General features: G+C 41.8%; 1 protein-coding gene across 1 annotated transcript in view; it reads right to left on the bottom strand.

The window, feature by feature from the left end:
* LOC101655345 (cytohesin 1 interacting protein) overlaps positions 1–14,871 on the bottom strand; it is a 38,213-nt gene extending 23,342 nt beyond the window's left edge. The window contains exons 1-3 of the mRNA XM_004703928.2: positions 14,689–14,871; positions 3,261–3,310; positions 2,935–2,993 (exon numbers count right to left, since the gene is read on the bottom strand). Of these exons, the coding sequence (XP_004703985.1) occupies positions 2,935–2,993; positions 3,261–3,310; positions 14,689–14,862 (283 nt within the window). The 5' untranslated portion in view covers positions 14,863–14,871. The remainder of the gene's footprint in view (positions 1–2,934; positions 2,994–3,260; positions 3,311–14,688) is intronic.
* Positions 14,872–17,372: the final 2,501 nt, after the last annotated feature.

Here is a 17,372-nt window from a genome sequence, read left to right as displayed (position 1 = left end):
GTTGCTACTTCATAACTGTCATTTTGCTACTGTTATGAATCGTCATGTAAATATCTGATATGCAGGATATGTTTTCCTTGTTACAAATTGAACATCTTTAAAGCATAGTGATAAATCACAAAAACAAGATATAACTATATATTGTGAAATAATTGTTTCTAATGACAAATTGATGAAATTTTGTCTTGAAGCATGGTGTAGCATGGGTAACAGTCTGCACACCAGGTTCTTATATGTGGGCGTATCTGCATGTGGGCGGACCGCTGGAAGACAATAGAGGAGCGGTGTCTCGGTTCCTAAGACCATCGGAAATGTGTGTGTTTTGATGGTCTTAGGCGACCCGTGAAAGGGTCATTCAACCCCACAAAGGGGTCGCGACCCACAGGTTGAGAACCGCAGCCCAAGGTTCTTGTCTGTTTCAGCTTCTATTCCTAGGCTCCTTGCCAGCCATGGGCCTGTATCTTCCCTTCCATTTGTCCTGGTTGGTTGGATTGTCTAATTTGCTCTTTTATATCTTAAAAGAGAGGCTTAAAGCACACACTGTGCTAGTACTGCATCATTAACATAACAAAGTCCACCCATTCACAAGTGGGGTCATAAACACAGACAAAGAGGTTAGAATGTGTAACACATATTTGGAGAGACACCGTTGAATCCCTAACAGGGGCCTTGCTTATTTTCATGCCCAATAACCTTCATTCTAACATTTGTCACTTGTCACTGTCACCAAGCCACAAGGTACTTTATAAGTGGTATCACATTTAAGATTTCTGAGAACCCCCTCAAACAAGTTTAGAGAAAACTTGAACCCAGGTGTATTGCGTCTAAAGCCTGTGTTCCTGTCCTGCTGCGTGATCTCCATTAGTATTCTAAAACCAGCACCATGGGGGACCAGAGAGAGGAGTGGGCCTTGTGTCCTCCACTTGGAAAGCAGTATGAATCCAGCCTCAACTCCAGTGATCAAAGTGCGGAAAATGGAGGGAATCATCTGTGAAAGAGAGTTTTGACTTTGAAGGAAGTAGAATAAATGCTTATGGCACTGGAGGGAAACAGACTGAAGCAATCATAAATAGCACTGTGTGTGTGTGTGTGTGTGTGTGTGTGTGTGTGTGTGTGTGTGTGTGAAAACAGAATGAGAAACTCTGTCTATCCCATTTTCAGAAATTTTGGCATAATTTTCACTGAAGACAAAGCAGTTGAATAAAGCACATAATCTCTCAGATAAAATAAGGAGGATTTCTCGTGAATAAAGCCACAGTACAATGCTTCTAAAACCAGATGGAAGAATTATAGATTTCACCAAATTCTGAGGTAGGAGAGCTCCCAAAGCACAGATTCTGAAGTGGATGAAATCTTTTCTGCCACAGCTTTCTCCATGTTCACTACAGCTAGTGTCGGTGTGTTACTTCAGTGCAAAAACCTGGTTTGCCGGCCATTTCCTGTTCCTTATCTTAAAGCACACATGCCTTTCCAATTGTGGGGCTCAGATTTCATCCTCCCAGGTTGACTGAGAGCAACATCAAAGCTAAGAGCTAAAAAAGCAGATGGGTAGTATAAGCACATGCATAAGCAAAACACTTCTAGAAGCAACACTGAAGCGGCATGGAGAAGAATCGGTCACAATGAAGCTACTACTGCTGGAGAGGCAGACTTCAGGTGGCCTAACTCACCCTGTTGACCGACATGGCCATTTGAAAGGAGAGAGACTTGGCCTTGCAGTAGTTTGCTGACCCCCAGGGCTGGCAGGGCTCTGCTGAGACTGAGCATGGCCCTGGGCTTGCACTCTGCTGCCACCCCCCAAAAAATGGCCCCTTCCTGTCAAAGGACCAAGAGACATCCTGTGGCAGCCATTCCCAAGGCCTATAGATTAATGCACATTCTCCCCAGGGAGTGGGCTGAGAAGAGGAGGTCTTGGTAAATTGCTGATAACCCCCACTAGAGCTCTATCTGAGGCCCAGCTTGGAAAGGCCTGGGCTATTGTCCTTCGCAGTTCTCTCTGACTCCACGCTGTTGGCTTGGCAGACAGTATCCTTTGACCAGGACCCAATCATGGAGGCCGCACCCTGACTCCAGCACCCCGACTCCACCCTGATTCCAGTTGCGGTCAAAGCCACGCTGCCCTTTGAGGTGCAGTTACAGGCAGAGCCCCAGACATGCAACAGGCCTGGGGGCTGACAGAAGTCCCCAGGTGACAGCATCTCTCCTCCCCTAGCCCAGCATGACCAGAAATACTGAGCTACAATTTAAAAAATAGTCAAAGAGATTTCCAGTCATTTTTTTATGTAATGAAAATAAAGGAGACAGAAAATAAAATCATCAGGCAATTACATTGAAACCTATAAAGATTATTAATTTTTCTGCAGCACGAGGCAATCTGTAAATTAAAGACAAATGTCATCAAGAGACTCAAACAATTATTATAAAAGTATTGCCTCGAGATTTTTTTTAAGGCACTCGTTTCTCATTATATCCAGGAAGAACTATTTAGTATTTTCAAACTAAAACAGGAGCTATACATGGAAGCATACATTCTATATACAAAGGGGCCTCTGTTGGCACAAGGGTTAAGGCTTGGCTAACCAAAGGTTGAAACCCATCAGCCACTCTGTAGGCAAAAATTGTGACAGGCTGATTCCATGGGGATTTTTAAGGCTGGGAAAAGCTGCAGTCTGTCTTACAGGGTCGCTATGACTTGGAATCAGCCAGGTTTGGCTTGTGGGGTTATATACACAGGTAGACAGTTTCTCAACTATTTCTTGATCTTACCAAATTTAAGATTTAAGATCTTATATACAATATAAAATACGATGATTCAAAACACATTGAATTCATATATATGTTATATAAACAAATTTTAATAAGTATATTGCATAGAATATAGATGGATGAGTGGAAAGATAAACTTCTTAAAAGTCTGGAAAATTAGAAAATTGCCCACCTGAATTTCAAATCCAAATGTTCCATTATCCTGCTTTTCCACAATAATTAACTTTCTGTAATAATAAAAAATATATATATGATGATCAAAACTTATTTGGTAGATTTTATCATTAAAGACAACTGTCATAATTTAAAATAATGGCTATATATCTAAGTTGTATTCATAATTTGGAAATTTCTCACCCCTTCTCCCTCCCTTTCTCCTCCCCCTCCCCCATGTGTGTGTATGTGTGTGTGTGGGTGTGGGTGTGTTGTATGTGGCATCAATAGTCTGAAGAACTGTGTGCCAAAATATCTTGGTGTGAGATAATAAAAATTACCTTTGAGGCCAGGAAAAGTCACCTAACGAGCTGGATCTGGTCAAAGCAAGCTGAAAAATACAAAAAGCACAGTGATCAAAAAATCCTTAATATAGATCTACAAAATATGTAAGCCACAAAGGATTTTGTTCTCTATCACCTTTTCAGAAAGCCAGATTCTCAGAACGTGTTATAAAATGCCACAATTCCCATTCTCTAGAGCCATGATGGTTGCATGTTCAAAACTACCAGCAGCTCCAAGGGAGAAAGACGGCTTTCTACTCCCATAAGCAGTTTGTGTCTGGAAGGGTTGGCATTAACTGGATGGCAGTGAGTGAGTTTAGTAACATTAAAAGAGGAAGCCTGGTGACTGCCCTGTGGGATTCCTTAGACTGCTAACCACAAGTTGGGAAGTTTGAAACCATCAGCCACTCCTGGGAGAAAGATGAGGCTTTTTGCTCCTCATAAAGAGTTACAGCCTCAGAAACTCACAAGAGCAGTTCTACCAGGCCCTGTAAGGTTCCCACGAGTCAGAATTGACTTGAGGTCAGGAAGTTTGGATTTTGGGTTTTGGATTTAGTTTTAGCAATAGCAACAAAATCTGGATCCACTGCCATCAACTCAATTTCAGGCTGTAGTGACCCTGTAGAGGCTTTCTGAGGCTGCAATGCTTTACAGGAGCAGACAGTGAGCGGCAGTCTAATGCTTACCACCAGGGCTCCCTCGGTTGGGCAAACAGTTAACCTGTTACTAGCCTCAACGTTGGCACTTCTGCCCACCAAGAGCTAGCTCTAAAGAACTGCCTATTGACCCATTTCCTGGGAAACCACGTGAAGTGGGTACACTCTGCGTACACAAGTCAGAGTAGACTCGTCGTCGATAACCAGTGATGGCAACAGAGGGCTGGGAGAGGGACTGCCGATATCCCTCTTTGGAAAGTAAAAGAGGGTCCAATAAAAATAGTACCCCATGACAAGAGTTAGTATAATGTGAGAAAAGTTACCCCAAGGCTCCCCAAAGAGCATCATACTTGAACTGTATTTAAAATAACTTCAGAAAGAGGAGGTCCTGGTGGTGCAGTGGTTATCGCACTCAGCTGCTAACCAGGAGATCACAGTTTTGATTCAGCAGCTTCCCTGAAGACTGAGGCAGTAGGCTGCTGTCATGAGGTTTTACAGGCGTGGGAGCCCTCTGTCCTAAAGAGTGCCCCTGGGTCACAGATGACTCCATGGCTTTATGTTTTGTGTTTGGATCTGAAAGATGAACGATAACAATTGCAGTCCCATTGAAAACCAAAGAAAAGTAACACCCAAAGTACAGCAGGTAAAACCCGTATGTTTGATGGCTCTTAGAAACGTTGAGAAGACGGTTGTATTTATTGTAGTGGTTCAATGTGTGTTCTATTCTAAGCAGGATCAAATACTCTCTAGAGGAGCAACACTTGCACAGAGACAAGGCTGATGGAACCAGAGCCTCGAGACCTAGATTCTGTTTCTGACCTAATTTTGCAACAATTTGGGTTCAATGTAGTGAGGTTTCCAGCCAAGAAATGGAAACCGCAGACTTATGTAAATGGTCTAAATTGTTTATTAATATCACCTTCCTTCCTGTGCAGGTTTAGGGAAAAGACCATTTAAAGCAAACTTCCAGAATACATTCCACTATTATAAAAGAAGAACTGTCAACGAAAAGTGGCACATCCAGAGATTGCAGTTGGGCTTTGCTTGTTTTGAGTTTTGTTTGTCTAGGAATTAATGAATATTAATCCTCCTTTCCTCTAGTGTTGATACCAGGGTCCATATGTAAGCTTGTGCTCCTCGCCATTAACTGTCAAACTCACGTGGTTATATGACACCGATGAATACACGAAATACATTAGAACAGCGCAGTCTAATGCACCACGCTGTGGTCGACTCCACTCTGACTCTGATCGAGTCTGTAAGACAGACAGGGCACTGACTGCTCCACGGGGATTCTGAGGCTGACTGCCACAGCTTTCTCCCAAGGAGCAGCTGATGGGGTCAAACCGCCGACCTATGGGTCAGCTGCTCACGTTGACCCATTGCACAACCAGTGCTCCTTCAGAGTCAGTCCGCATGGATAAAACTAAAGCAATTGCAGGATGGAAAATTGACAGAATGGCACAGAGAAGAAATGAATAGGAATGTGACAAGTTACAAAACGAAATGCTAACGCAGGTAGTCCTTGGGAGTGAAACCAAAGCCCCTTCAGGTTTGAATTAAAATGCAATGCCATCAAGTCGATTCCAACTGACACTGAACCTATAAAGGGTTTCTGAGGCTGTGAGGATTCACAAAAGCACACAGTCTCGTCTTTTCCCATCAGAGGGGCTGGGGGATTTGAACCAGTACTTGTGGTTAGCCATCTTATGCATACCAAGTCATAGCTCAGTGTTCAGAATTCAACTGGCAGTTAGTGAAGTTAATGTAATGAAGAAGTGATCTCTTCCCTCTCGTGTATGTGAACGAATCACATTTCCGTTCTTATGAGGTTCCATCCTTACATGACCCTCACAACTGAAATAGGAAGACTCGGAAGTGCAAAGAGTATCGTGCTAAATATTGTCATTTTCAACTTACAATGGCTAACTGTACGGCTGAGATAGCATGATTACTTGATTATGTACCTGATATATATTGCTTACAGGAATGGGGGACCATTCTGTTATGTGATTAGTTGCCTTTTATGGAAGTAAACAATAAATATGATATCCCCAAGCATTCTAAATCTCTTCCATACATTGCACTTACATTTGTTAACATATTTTCATACTATTCACCTGCTCTATCTTCTATCCTTAATTCAAGTGGCGAAGTACTTAGGCAAATCACGTCTAATTATAGACAGCAACACGAGAAAAAAATTAGCAAACTGTACTTGGGAAAACAACTTGGGTAGGAGGGTGGGTGTAGTTGGCAATAAAAGCATATAACACATGCATTACCTGCGAGCAATGTGGTATATGTGTATGAGTGTGGATTTACACAAACTCACAGTCTTACACGTGGAGGATATAAACAAGTCCTTATGTGTATTATTGCAATATATAGTTCTCTTATTTGATAATGTACACCACTGTTACTTATCACAGCAAAATAAGGAAGGACCCAATTGGCTTGGGGAGACGAGTACTTGTCGGCAGAAAATTCATTTCTGAGTTCTGAAAGCAGCTTCTATATATAAATGTCCCTAATATTTCTGAATTAAGCATTATGAACATGTCTAAATTACATGCTAGGATAGATCTCAATCCTTTTGAATCTGACATAAGAGCTGGGATTTGAAATAACTTATTTAGGTCTACATAAGAGGCCTGGCTGGGAAATAAAATTATAAATTTTCATCTCTTCATTCCCCCATATTTAAGGAAAGTATATTTTATCTTGCTAAAGAAGGTAAGGAGAAAAGTAGATCATGGTGTGAATAAATTTGGAGTAGACCATGTGATTTGAAAATAATTTTTCACTCATCCCTCATGATGTTGACCTAGCATGCTCCAAATGATCATTTTTGAAATTTGTATTTAGAGTATGACAGATCAAATACCTCACTTCTGTCTATAATTATTTGTATGCTTTGGGGATCGTCCAAACCCCTTCGAGGTAATTCTGATTCTCTTAAAGGAGAGAGAGAACTACCCGAAAAGGTTTCCAAAGTCTTAAATCTTGACCGAGCAAACTGCCACATATCTCCTACGGAGAGGGATGGTTCAAAGAGCGAACGTGCTGGCCAGCAGCTGAGCACGTAATCACTGAGTCACCAGTGTTCCTTTTGGGGGCTTTTATAAAGACTCCATTGCCACAATGCTTGGAGTACAGTGAATGCTTAAAATCCGAGAAATAGACAAATCCTAGATAGCAACAAGCCAAGTACATGGGAATTGGAGATCGAAGGTAAGGTAGTCTAAAGAAGTCTTACATTGTATAGGGGGAATGTGTTCACATACACTTCAACTTTATCCTTTGTTGCACTAAGTATTCTTGGGGGGAAAACAAGACTATTATTAAGAAAATATAAATATGCTACTTAAATCCCCAATATTTCACAAGATGTAAATATAGAGAGAAAACAAAACAACAAAAAATCCTAATTCAAAAAATAACAAGAAGCATAAAGAATGAAGGAGTACTATATATGAAACTCAGGATATGGAAAGCAATAGAGAGTAACTAGATACGGAGTTTCCTAAGAGTCCTGGTGGTATAGCGGTTATGCCTGGGATTGTTAACCACAGGGTCAGAAGTTTGAAACCATCAGTGTCTCCGAGGGAGAAATATGAGGCTTTCTACGCCTATAAAGAGTTATAGTCTTGGAAACCTAGAGCAACAGTTCTATCCTGTCCCACAATGAGTTCAGAGTTCAGGATCATGGCACGGGAGGTAAGCAGAAAACCAAGAGCTAACAACAAAACATACAAAGAAGAACAAATGTCTTAAAATTGATTGTAAGCATAACCCCACAAGTCTTTTTAATATGACTGAACTGTTGAAATACATGACATATGAATTATATGTCAATAAAACTGTTTAAGAAGAATAAAGGAGTAATAGAACAGCGAGATAGCAATGCCTTTATATGTAATTGCTAAATGAATGGAGGGAAAAATTAATCCATTGTTAAAATTTCAAGATATCATTTGGCAATTTTAAATGTCCTTTTGCTAGACAAATAATCATAGAAAGATTTCCACTGGTGTACCTGCATGCTGCTCTCTAAACCAAAAGTCATTCTGGACAGGCTCAGATATAAAATCTTTTCAATCTACAAGATAGATCCCTAAACATCTATAGAAAGGTAATTTCTCTCATCTCACTTATCTAGCTAATTCAGTAGCTGAAAATATCTGTGAAGCACACATAATACGCATAGCACTTTCTATTCCTGTGGAGTAACTGATTTGGTTTATCTGAAATACACATACACACACACAAAATAAGACAAAGGCAAATTTTAAAAGCACTTTCCATTCTTGAGAATCTAGCCTTAACTTAAAAATAATTTAAATAAATTGAATGCCATGAAATTCTCCAACACTTGGTGTGTCTTGACCTAAAACCAACTTGTTTTTGATATGGCCTGTCCGCAGGGACAGATTACCCACTAAGCAAGATAAAATCATATTTGGAGCATCAATGACACATCACTTGCCCAAGGCAAAGACCCACAGATGCCAGGCCAACTGAACACAAGAAAAGGGAGCATCTCAGAGGAAAGGAACTGGCGAGGCAGTAAATCAGTGGTTCCCAACCTTCCTAATGCCGTGACCCTTTAATACAGTTCCTCATGTTGTGGTGACCCCAACCATAAAATTATTTTCTTTCTTTTTAAAAAAATATTTTATTGGGGGCTCATACAACTCTTATCACAATCTATACTTACATCCATTGTGTCAAGCACATTTGTACATTTGTTGCCATCGTCACAGAAAAATTATTTTCATTGCTACTTCATATCTGTAATTGTGCTACCGTTAGGAATCAGGCAACCCCTGTGAAAGGGTCATTCGACCCTCAAAGGGGTGGCGACCAGTTGAGAACCACTGCACTGAATGAAATGACACCAGCTCCAGTGGACGATAAAGTGCTAGCTGACCACGAGGTTCACACAGGTCAGCAGGGTGCCCACGAGCAAGGTAGTTGAAGTTGTGAGGCCTCTCCCGTGTCAGCGTCTTCAATGAGTGCTAAACACCCATGAGTGTGTTTCTAAATTTGACAACCCAAGAAAGCAACAAAAGACATTTGTCAGAACATTCATTTCTATTTTATCAGAATATCCATGTATCTCTGCATATGGAAATTTAACAATTCCTTACAGAGAGAAATGAATATTTAGATAATAGAAATTATGTAATTCTATTTTTAATTCTACTTCCCTTTGCACTGAGCTCTTTTAAGATTGATTGGTATTGTTTAAAAAGAAGTTAAATCATGGATATGTTGGACAAGCCTCTATAGGAGGAGGCTTCAAAACATTCCTGGAAAAATAGAAAATGATAACTTTCCAAAGACTTTTTGACATAGCCTCATGTAGGAGGGCAATCCAAGGGTTGACTATAAAACCATGGAAACTTTTATTAAACAAAATTATCTAAGTGTAAAATTGTTATTTATATGTCTATAGATAGATGGGTCTTCCATAGAAATCTATATGCTTCTGGAAGTGGTATTCTATTTCTCTAACCTTGCCCCCAATACTTTGTACTTTGTATACGTGGTCAGGAAAGATCAGTCCCTGGGGAAGGACGTCATACGTGGTAAAGCCATGGAGCAGCTGAAAAGAGGAAGACCTTTGACAAGCTGGATTGACACAGTGGCTGCATTGAGGGGCTCAAGCACAGGAACACTCGTGTGATGGCCTGGGACCAGGGGGTGCTTTGTTCTTTTGTACATCAGGTTACTACAAGTCAGAACTCAGTCAATGGAACCCAACAACAACCACAACGACCACTGCTCCCCAGTTCTGTGTCAAAGCTAGCAGCCTTGAGAGACAGACACTGTGTTTCTTTAAGTGTCCTTTGAGTTTGGGAAGCCATAAGAAATCTGAGGGAGCAAGACCAAGACTGTGGTGGACGTGGAGCAAGGTTTCCCAGTATAGTTCTCCCAGGCCAGCCGTAGAAGGAGCAGATTCTTGGTCTTGATAGAAGAAAGCCCCACAGTGCCATTTCCATGGCCTTTAACTCACCAGTGAGAATTCCCTGAAAGCTCACCTATCCCATTGGAACACATGGTTCAGCAGGGGACAAGGCCCCCAGATAACCTGTGTTTAGGACTCCCCTGTTCCTTAATCAGGCTGTCCGCTAGAATCAGGTGATGTGGGAAAGAAACATTTGCAGAGTTCAACCTTGCTCAACACCCCCCCCTCCCCATACACACACAAAATGGCCTGCTAAATGAAATGAATGATATCTAAATACTCATCAATGGGCTTATGCTTGAAAAAAAGTTTTTCTTACTGCCTGTCCCAAGGGGCAGTCGCCCTCACGCCCTATTCTGGGATCTCACTAGGGGAGGCCTGTGCTTCCCAGGGGCAGGCAGAACCCTCCTCGGGCTGAAGCCCTGGCACACGCATCGTGGGTGAGGAGCTGGGGTGCCGTACTCAGCATATGCTGGCAACAGCTGTCTGTTACAGCACATTATCTAATATGAGAAATCCAAGCTTAGCAATTTGGCAGGCCTGCAAACCACACATTCAATTATGACTGCTGGATAGACAAAGCTCCTTAACTCCTTACTAGCCACCCATGTAAGATGTCTGGGGGTTATGCCTGGGGTCGTTCTGTTTGGAAGCAAATGACTTCAAAGATCAGGAATCTGATTTCACATTGGGACAGCTGCTGCTGGGTGACAGGACTCCCAATGCCCATGTTTACTGAGAAATCAAGACAGACATTTCAGCCGTACGTTTTCAAGATAAGAGGCGTCTACAGTTCAGCCAAATGGGGAGCGTGGCCTCAAAGGAGCTCAAAGTTCCTGCTTGTAGTTATAGCTGCTGCTAAGAAACAGAGGACCGTGTCCCCGTCTGCACTCGGTGCGGTCATTTATTTCCTGAAAGTGGGGAGGGCGCGGAAGGGTGAAGATACTCACACACCGAGTTTCGTTGTTCATTTCAAAATCTCATTTCAACATTTGACGGAGTTCTGCTCCCTCTCTGAGAAGCCCCGGGGTGTGATAGGTGAGCCTGCTGACCTGGTTAGCCGTCCAAACCCCCAGCTGCTTCACGAGAGAAAGACGGTGCTAAGTGCTCTACCAAGGACTAACAGCCTCCCAATCCACGGAGTGTTTCCACTCTGCCCTAAAGGCCTGCTATGAATTCGAAGTGGCTTGATGACAATGAACTTGGTTTGGGTTTTTGCGCCCTTTCCAGTTTCCTGCCTCAGTCCCCAACGCTGCCATGATGGCTACCTTCCCCCCCACTGTTATGTCAAACGAAATAGGACGGTGGGGCTCACAGGAAAAACAGAATAAAGGCACTGGCTTCCATTTCAGAACTGAAGTTTAGAGAGAGTTGTAGCCAGCTGGGAAGTTCTGGTCCTGGGCTCACAAAGCTTGGTTTCAAGAAACAGGTGTTGACTATTGACTCTAAGCCCATCAGTCTGCAGGAAAGAAAGCTTTCCAACCCTTTCGTCATGAAAGGAATACAGGTGTCCAGGTAAAGTATTCATTTATTCATTTGAAATTCACATAGCTAGGAACCCTTGGGAGTGACGGGGGTGGGGTGGGGGTGTTACCAAGAATAAGGGGCAGCTCCGTTTCTCAGGGTCAGGTGTTAGAAAGGGGGCACCTTGACGTGGACATGCTCTTACAGAAGGCGTGTCTTTAGCAACCGTGTGACCAATGTCAAGAGGAGCAAGCAGGTCAGCACAGGCCGGGTGTGGCACCGGGAAGGCGCCGTCTGGTCGCCCGGTCTCGGTGTTCACAGCGGTGGCATTCGCTGAAAGCTGCCTCCCCAGCGCTGCGGACCCGGTGGGGACCATCACCACGTTGTGTCCATTTCCACATTTATAAAAACGACCTTATTTTCTCCCTTCTTCCTATGGGGGTTTTCATCGCAGTAAACAGAAACTCTCTTCCGAAGTGGAAGCCATGCGGGTGGGGGCCGGGGGGTCTGAGGTACTCACGCCCAAGTCTGCTTTTACAGAAGTCTGAGCGTACACGCCCTACTGATTCTGCAGGCTAATCTGAGCCGGCAGGGTAACGAAACACAGCAAAACCACAGCCAACAATAACGAGAAGTATAGGCCCTGACGTCAGCCCCAAGCGTGTTGAAAAGAAGTGCACAGAGAAACACCTGCCTGGTGGATGGCTTCTCAGAGGGGTTGGCAGGCAGGGCCAAGGGGATTGCGCTCTAAACACTGGTTCAAGGAAACCAGCATCGTGTGGGAACGTCTCTGATGTTGGGATACATTTGCATGAGGTTCCAATGATGACAACTATACAGAGTCAGCAGTATCATGCTCAAGAGGTTCTGTCTTGCTTCTATGTTTAAGCACTTGTGGTGGCACAGAAGGTTACAAATTGAGCTGTGAGCCCCAAGATCAGCAGTTTGAATCCATCCACTGATCAGCGCAAGAAAGAAGAGACTTTCCACTCCCATAAAGAGTTACAATTTTGGAAACTCATACCCACAGGTGAAGTTCTACCCAGTCCTGTTAAGGTGGCTATGTGTCAGAATTAATTCTATGGCAGTGAGTTTTTGGAATCCCCTCTCATCCACCACAGGCAGAGGTTAAGACGTACAACACATCACAACGGTGGAAGATCAATACATAAAACGATGGTACACGGGTTAGTCAAGTTGACAGTATGTATATGTATATGTGTGTATTTGTTTATGTCTAATTCTCTCTCATGAACTTCCTCCAAAACACAACCTCACCTACCCATTGCCTTTTCCAGTTCATGCTATTCTGACTCAAGTCACATATATGCGGCGTCTTGTCTTCATCATCTTTCATACCCAAGATTTTTGGACTCTTCTCCATGCTGCTGTCTCTGATTTCCCCCAACGACTGAACAGTGAGTGCACTCTTCCCATTAGTCTCCTCCCACTTACCGATATGACACATTGCTAAAATGAGGTTTCCAAATTTCCCCTTTGCTTCAAAACATTCTGTGGCTGCCAGGGCTGGCTGAAAAATGACTACATGCTCAGAGCAAGCATGCTGGAAAGCAGCCTAACTCTGAGGTCTCCCCTCAGCCTCCCAAAGATGCTTACAGATTCTCCTAACACACTTTAAGTCCCCAGGAGGTGTGCCTCAGCATTAGTTATCCTCGGGTTTTAGAATGCCCTTCAGTATTTGGAATAGCTGTTTTTGAAGGTTGCATTCAAAGGCATGTGCTTAGAGTAGAGCATTCACTTTGTCTCAGTGAGTGCAGCACCTGCTGGTTCTAGCTATGATCTCCAAACCCCAGAAAGAGAGGAAGGAGGAGGATGCCCCTTTCAGCTTTGTGGCCCTAGCCTCAGCATCAAATGAGTGGAAAGTCCCAACTCTCGCTCCAAAAGTACTAACCTTAGCAGTAAAAATTCTGCAAAAGAAGGACATTGTAGCCTTACCAAGTGAACTGTGTCTCATCTGCTACCTTAGAAATAGAAAGAAAGCCTAATGGTTCTATGTCTGAAAGTGAAATAAAAAATTAGATACTTCCCACCATTGGTTTATTTTTAGACAGGTTGTAAGTTTATAGACATACTCATCATTACACTATCACACAATGATCATCATTATGATGATGTGACTATAATTAATATTATAAAAGTGCTATAGATTTTAGAAGGAGTGATTAGCCAAACCACAGTGTATTATGCCCTACTGTTAAAAACAGCATAGAATCAAATTAACACACCATCACCATAAATTATCATGACTCTCACACCCTGTTACAACTCTCTGGTCCTGATATTAGAACACTTCAGATGTATACATGATGTGTATACAAAATTTAAGAGCAAAAATATCATCCTTTAAAGCATTTATAAATACTTTCAGTATAACTGCTTTGTCTAAATTTAGATATGTGTTCAGGGCATCATGGCAAGTTATGTAACCAAAACTTGAAAAGATGTTATTGTTTCAAAAATATTTTTATTACACATTGTAATTTGGGTAACAAGTTCAAAATAAGATGAACATGTATTTTTTCAAATGACTTTTCATCCTTTAGGTAATACACTGCAGGGAAAGTAACATAATCTAGCCTTTATTATGCCCATATGACATGTAAGTCACTGTAGAGACCCCAAAGGGCAATTCTATTCTCCTTATAGAAAAAAGAAAAAGAATATTGATTTGTACCAGTGTTCACTTGACACAGTTAGCGACTGGTTCAAGGTCCCCCACTAGTAAGTGGCCAAACTCTTTGTCAGTTTAGAACCCACGATGCTGTAGTGCCCTCTGTCTCATGAGAAAAGTCCTAATTCCTCAGAGCATGAGATATATGGCAGCATTCCAGAGTAAAAAATCATTGCCTTAGCCAGGAAAACTTTCCCTCAAGAAAAATATTCTCATTTGATTATGAGCTGAAATGACTAACTAGCAGGGACTGGAAGTGAGGATCAGATGGAAATTGGCCATGGAAACTATACAGGGGTGGGGGGCAGGGGGCAACCATTTTCCTATCAGTTATGTCTATGTTGAAGGTAATTAAGCACTTTCAAGTTGAATGTGTTCAGAGATTTTCATTTGACCCAAATATTTTTTTAAGAGACACAATCTACTTTTAAGTTTTTCTTTTAAAACAAATTTTAAAAATAAATAAATATGGTCTCGATTCTTTGGACTAGTCCTCCCTTTCTCTGAGGATCTCCCCTCCCTCTTCTTCTTTGCTAATTCTAAAGCCTCTAAAGTAAAAATTTTAATATGAAGTCAGACACACAAAACACTGCTCTCAAGCAAACATGGCCCTCCAGAGGTACCAAACAGCCCTCGTACCTGCTTTCGTCCGCGAGGCAGAGTGGCCACAGTGTCTGCCAGCATCTGGATCCTTCGATTGTCATCCATCTGGAGGCTGCCTGTGAGTGTGGAGTGAGAGCTATACGTTGGACGAGTGCTGCAGTCCACCACATTGCCATTGCTGCTCTGTTGCAGGAGGTTTTGTAACGACATTGTGCATAAAGCTTACTCCAGCTGGCACATGGTTGAGTGACCTTGCAGGATGGGGGAAGCTAAAAGTATAACCCTCTGAGAACTAATCAAAAGTAGCAAAGCTGAAAGAGCCCATGTGACTTCTGTGGTTTGAGGTACTTGTTACACAAACCCTATCTTGCAGTTCACTCCCATTTCTCAAGGCTTTTTTTTTTTTTAATTTAAGCCCCTAGGAGATTCCAAAATTGTTCTTTTATCACTAAAAAAAAAGTCAGCTCCCTGCACACACATGCACACACCCCTTCACACAGCTAGAACTCTTAGGCTTTTATGTTCTATGACAAGTTGTGTTCAAAACACCATCTGCCATTTTTTTATTAAAGGAAGAAAGAAAATTTCCCCCCAGCTCTGCCATTTGTTTCCCATCATGCTCTTGCTGAATATTAGCAGTGTGGTGTAAACCACTGAATGTGCAGACAGTCACTTCTTATGAAAATAAAAAAATGCACATTGTATTCACAGTGTTCCCTTAGGAAGCCTTTATGATGTACTTTCCCCGAAGTACAAGGGGTCTGAAAAGGTTCATGTAATAAAAATGGAATTCTACAATAGACTTTGTTGTAGCATCAGTAAGTGATCTAAGAAAAACCCATTTGGCCAACCGGTAACAGGAAAAGCAAAATGGCATAAAGGTGTTTCCACCTGGTCCCACCTGAGCATATGAATTACAAACCAGCGCAAAGTACGCAAAATCGCATAGTTTGTCAGGCTAACACTCTGAGTGGGGAGAGACGGGACATTTTGAGAGAACTGATGTCAGGGAAGGTTCAGAGGAGGAAATAAAAATGAAGAATCAGAACAAAGGGAAGTTCTGTAAATCAGAGAAGTTCAGATGGAATTTTCAAAATAGATTTTGAAGGTCAATGGTAGAATTTTAAAAAGTTAGAAAGTCTTTGAACTGAAATAGAATGAGTGAATTAGAAGTCAAGGTGAATTAAGCTCAAGCAGAGTTTGCCAAAGGTAAATAGCAAAATCTTCTGCAACAATTCTTTAAGAGATGGTGTCAATTCAGAAAAATTTTAAAACCTATCACAGCATGACTCACTACTGAAAGATAACAAACTCAAGCAAATTCATGTCTCAAAAATCAAAGAATTATCTAAATTCGGAACTGTAATACTCCAAGGGCCAGGTGGGTAACATAAATGTACACAAATGTGTAAGACAAAAAAGAGTGGGGAAGACTGGCAACTGAAGAATATATCAATTGAAAATGCATTTATATGTTAAAAACAGATAGATGAGAGATTGCATAGATGACTGATGAATGGTTAGAAGGAAGAACTGATGAAGATAGATAGATGATAGATGCATAGATGGATAGATAGATAGATATAGATAGATAGATAGAGATAGATAGATGATAGATAGATAGATAGATAGATGATAGAGATAGATAGATAGATAGATAAATATAGATAGATAGATAGATAGATAGAGAGAGAGAGAGAGAGAGAGAGAGAGATAGGTCAACCTGAGGGGGCTTCCAAAAGTTCATGGAAAATATGCAATGTGAAGATAATGGAATTTTTCCTCAAACTTTTTGAAGTTGCTTTGTACACACATACATAAATACACAGATGTGGTTGTTGTGGTGACATGCCATCAAGTCCGTTCTTTCTCCAAGAGCAACCTATGTAATGAAAACAAAGCACTGCCTGCCTGCACTGCCCCCACAATCATCACGATGTTTGAGCCCTGTTTTACAACCACTGTGTCAACCCATCTCAGTTGAGGGTCTTCCTTGTTTTTTATTGCACTCTACTAAGATCAGTCCCTCCTGATAACTTGTACAAAACACCTGAGACAAAAATCTCCCCATCCTCCTTTCTCCGGTGTTGTCTGGCTGTATTTCTTCTAAGACAGATTTTCTCATTCTTCTCGAAGTCCACGGTATAGTGAATAGTTTTCACCAACACCCGAATTCAAAGGCATCAATTCTATTTGAGTCTTCCTGATTCATTGTCTCATAGTATATTCATATGAGTTGATGGAAGACACCATGTTTGGGGTCAGGTAAGCCTTAGTCCTCACTGTGACATCTTTGCTTTGTAGTCCTTGAAAGAGGTCTTTTGCCGCAGATTGTCCCAGTGGACTGCATCCCTGGATTTCTCTGTGGCCGTTTCCTTGGATTGGGGAATCCAGCGCTTGTAGATCCAAGTAAAATGGATTCTTCGGCAACTTCAATATTTTCTCTGCTCAGTATAATCTTGCTTATTGGTCCTGTTGTAACATTTTTGTTGTTGTCGTCTTTATGATCAGGTGTAATCTAGACTGAAGGGTGTAGTCTTTAATTTTCATCTGGCAATGCTTCAAGTCCTCTTTCATGTTAACAAGTAAGGGTGTGCCATAACAATCACAAGTTGTAAACGAGCCTTTCTCCGATCCTTACGTCACATTCTTCTCCATATAATCCAGCTTCTCAGATTATTTCCTCAGGATAAAGATGAATTCACCCAGAGTGGTGATAC

The sequence above is a fragment of the Echinops telfairi genome, unplaced genomic scaffold (assembly GCF_000313985.2).
Source record: "Echinops telfairi isolate 266 unplaced genomic scaffold, ASM31398v2 ScPeMD7_4;HRSCAF=17, whole genome shotgun sequence".
Taxonomy (NCBI): Eukaryota; Metazoa; Chordata; class Mammalia; order Afrosoricida; family Tenrecidae; genus Echinops; species Echinops telfairi.
This window is presented reverse-complemented; position numbering and strand designations above follow the sequence as displayed.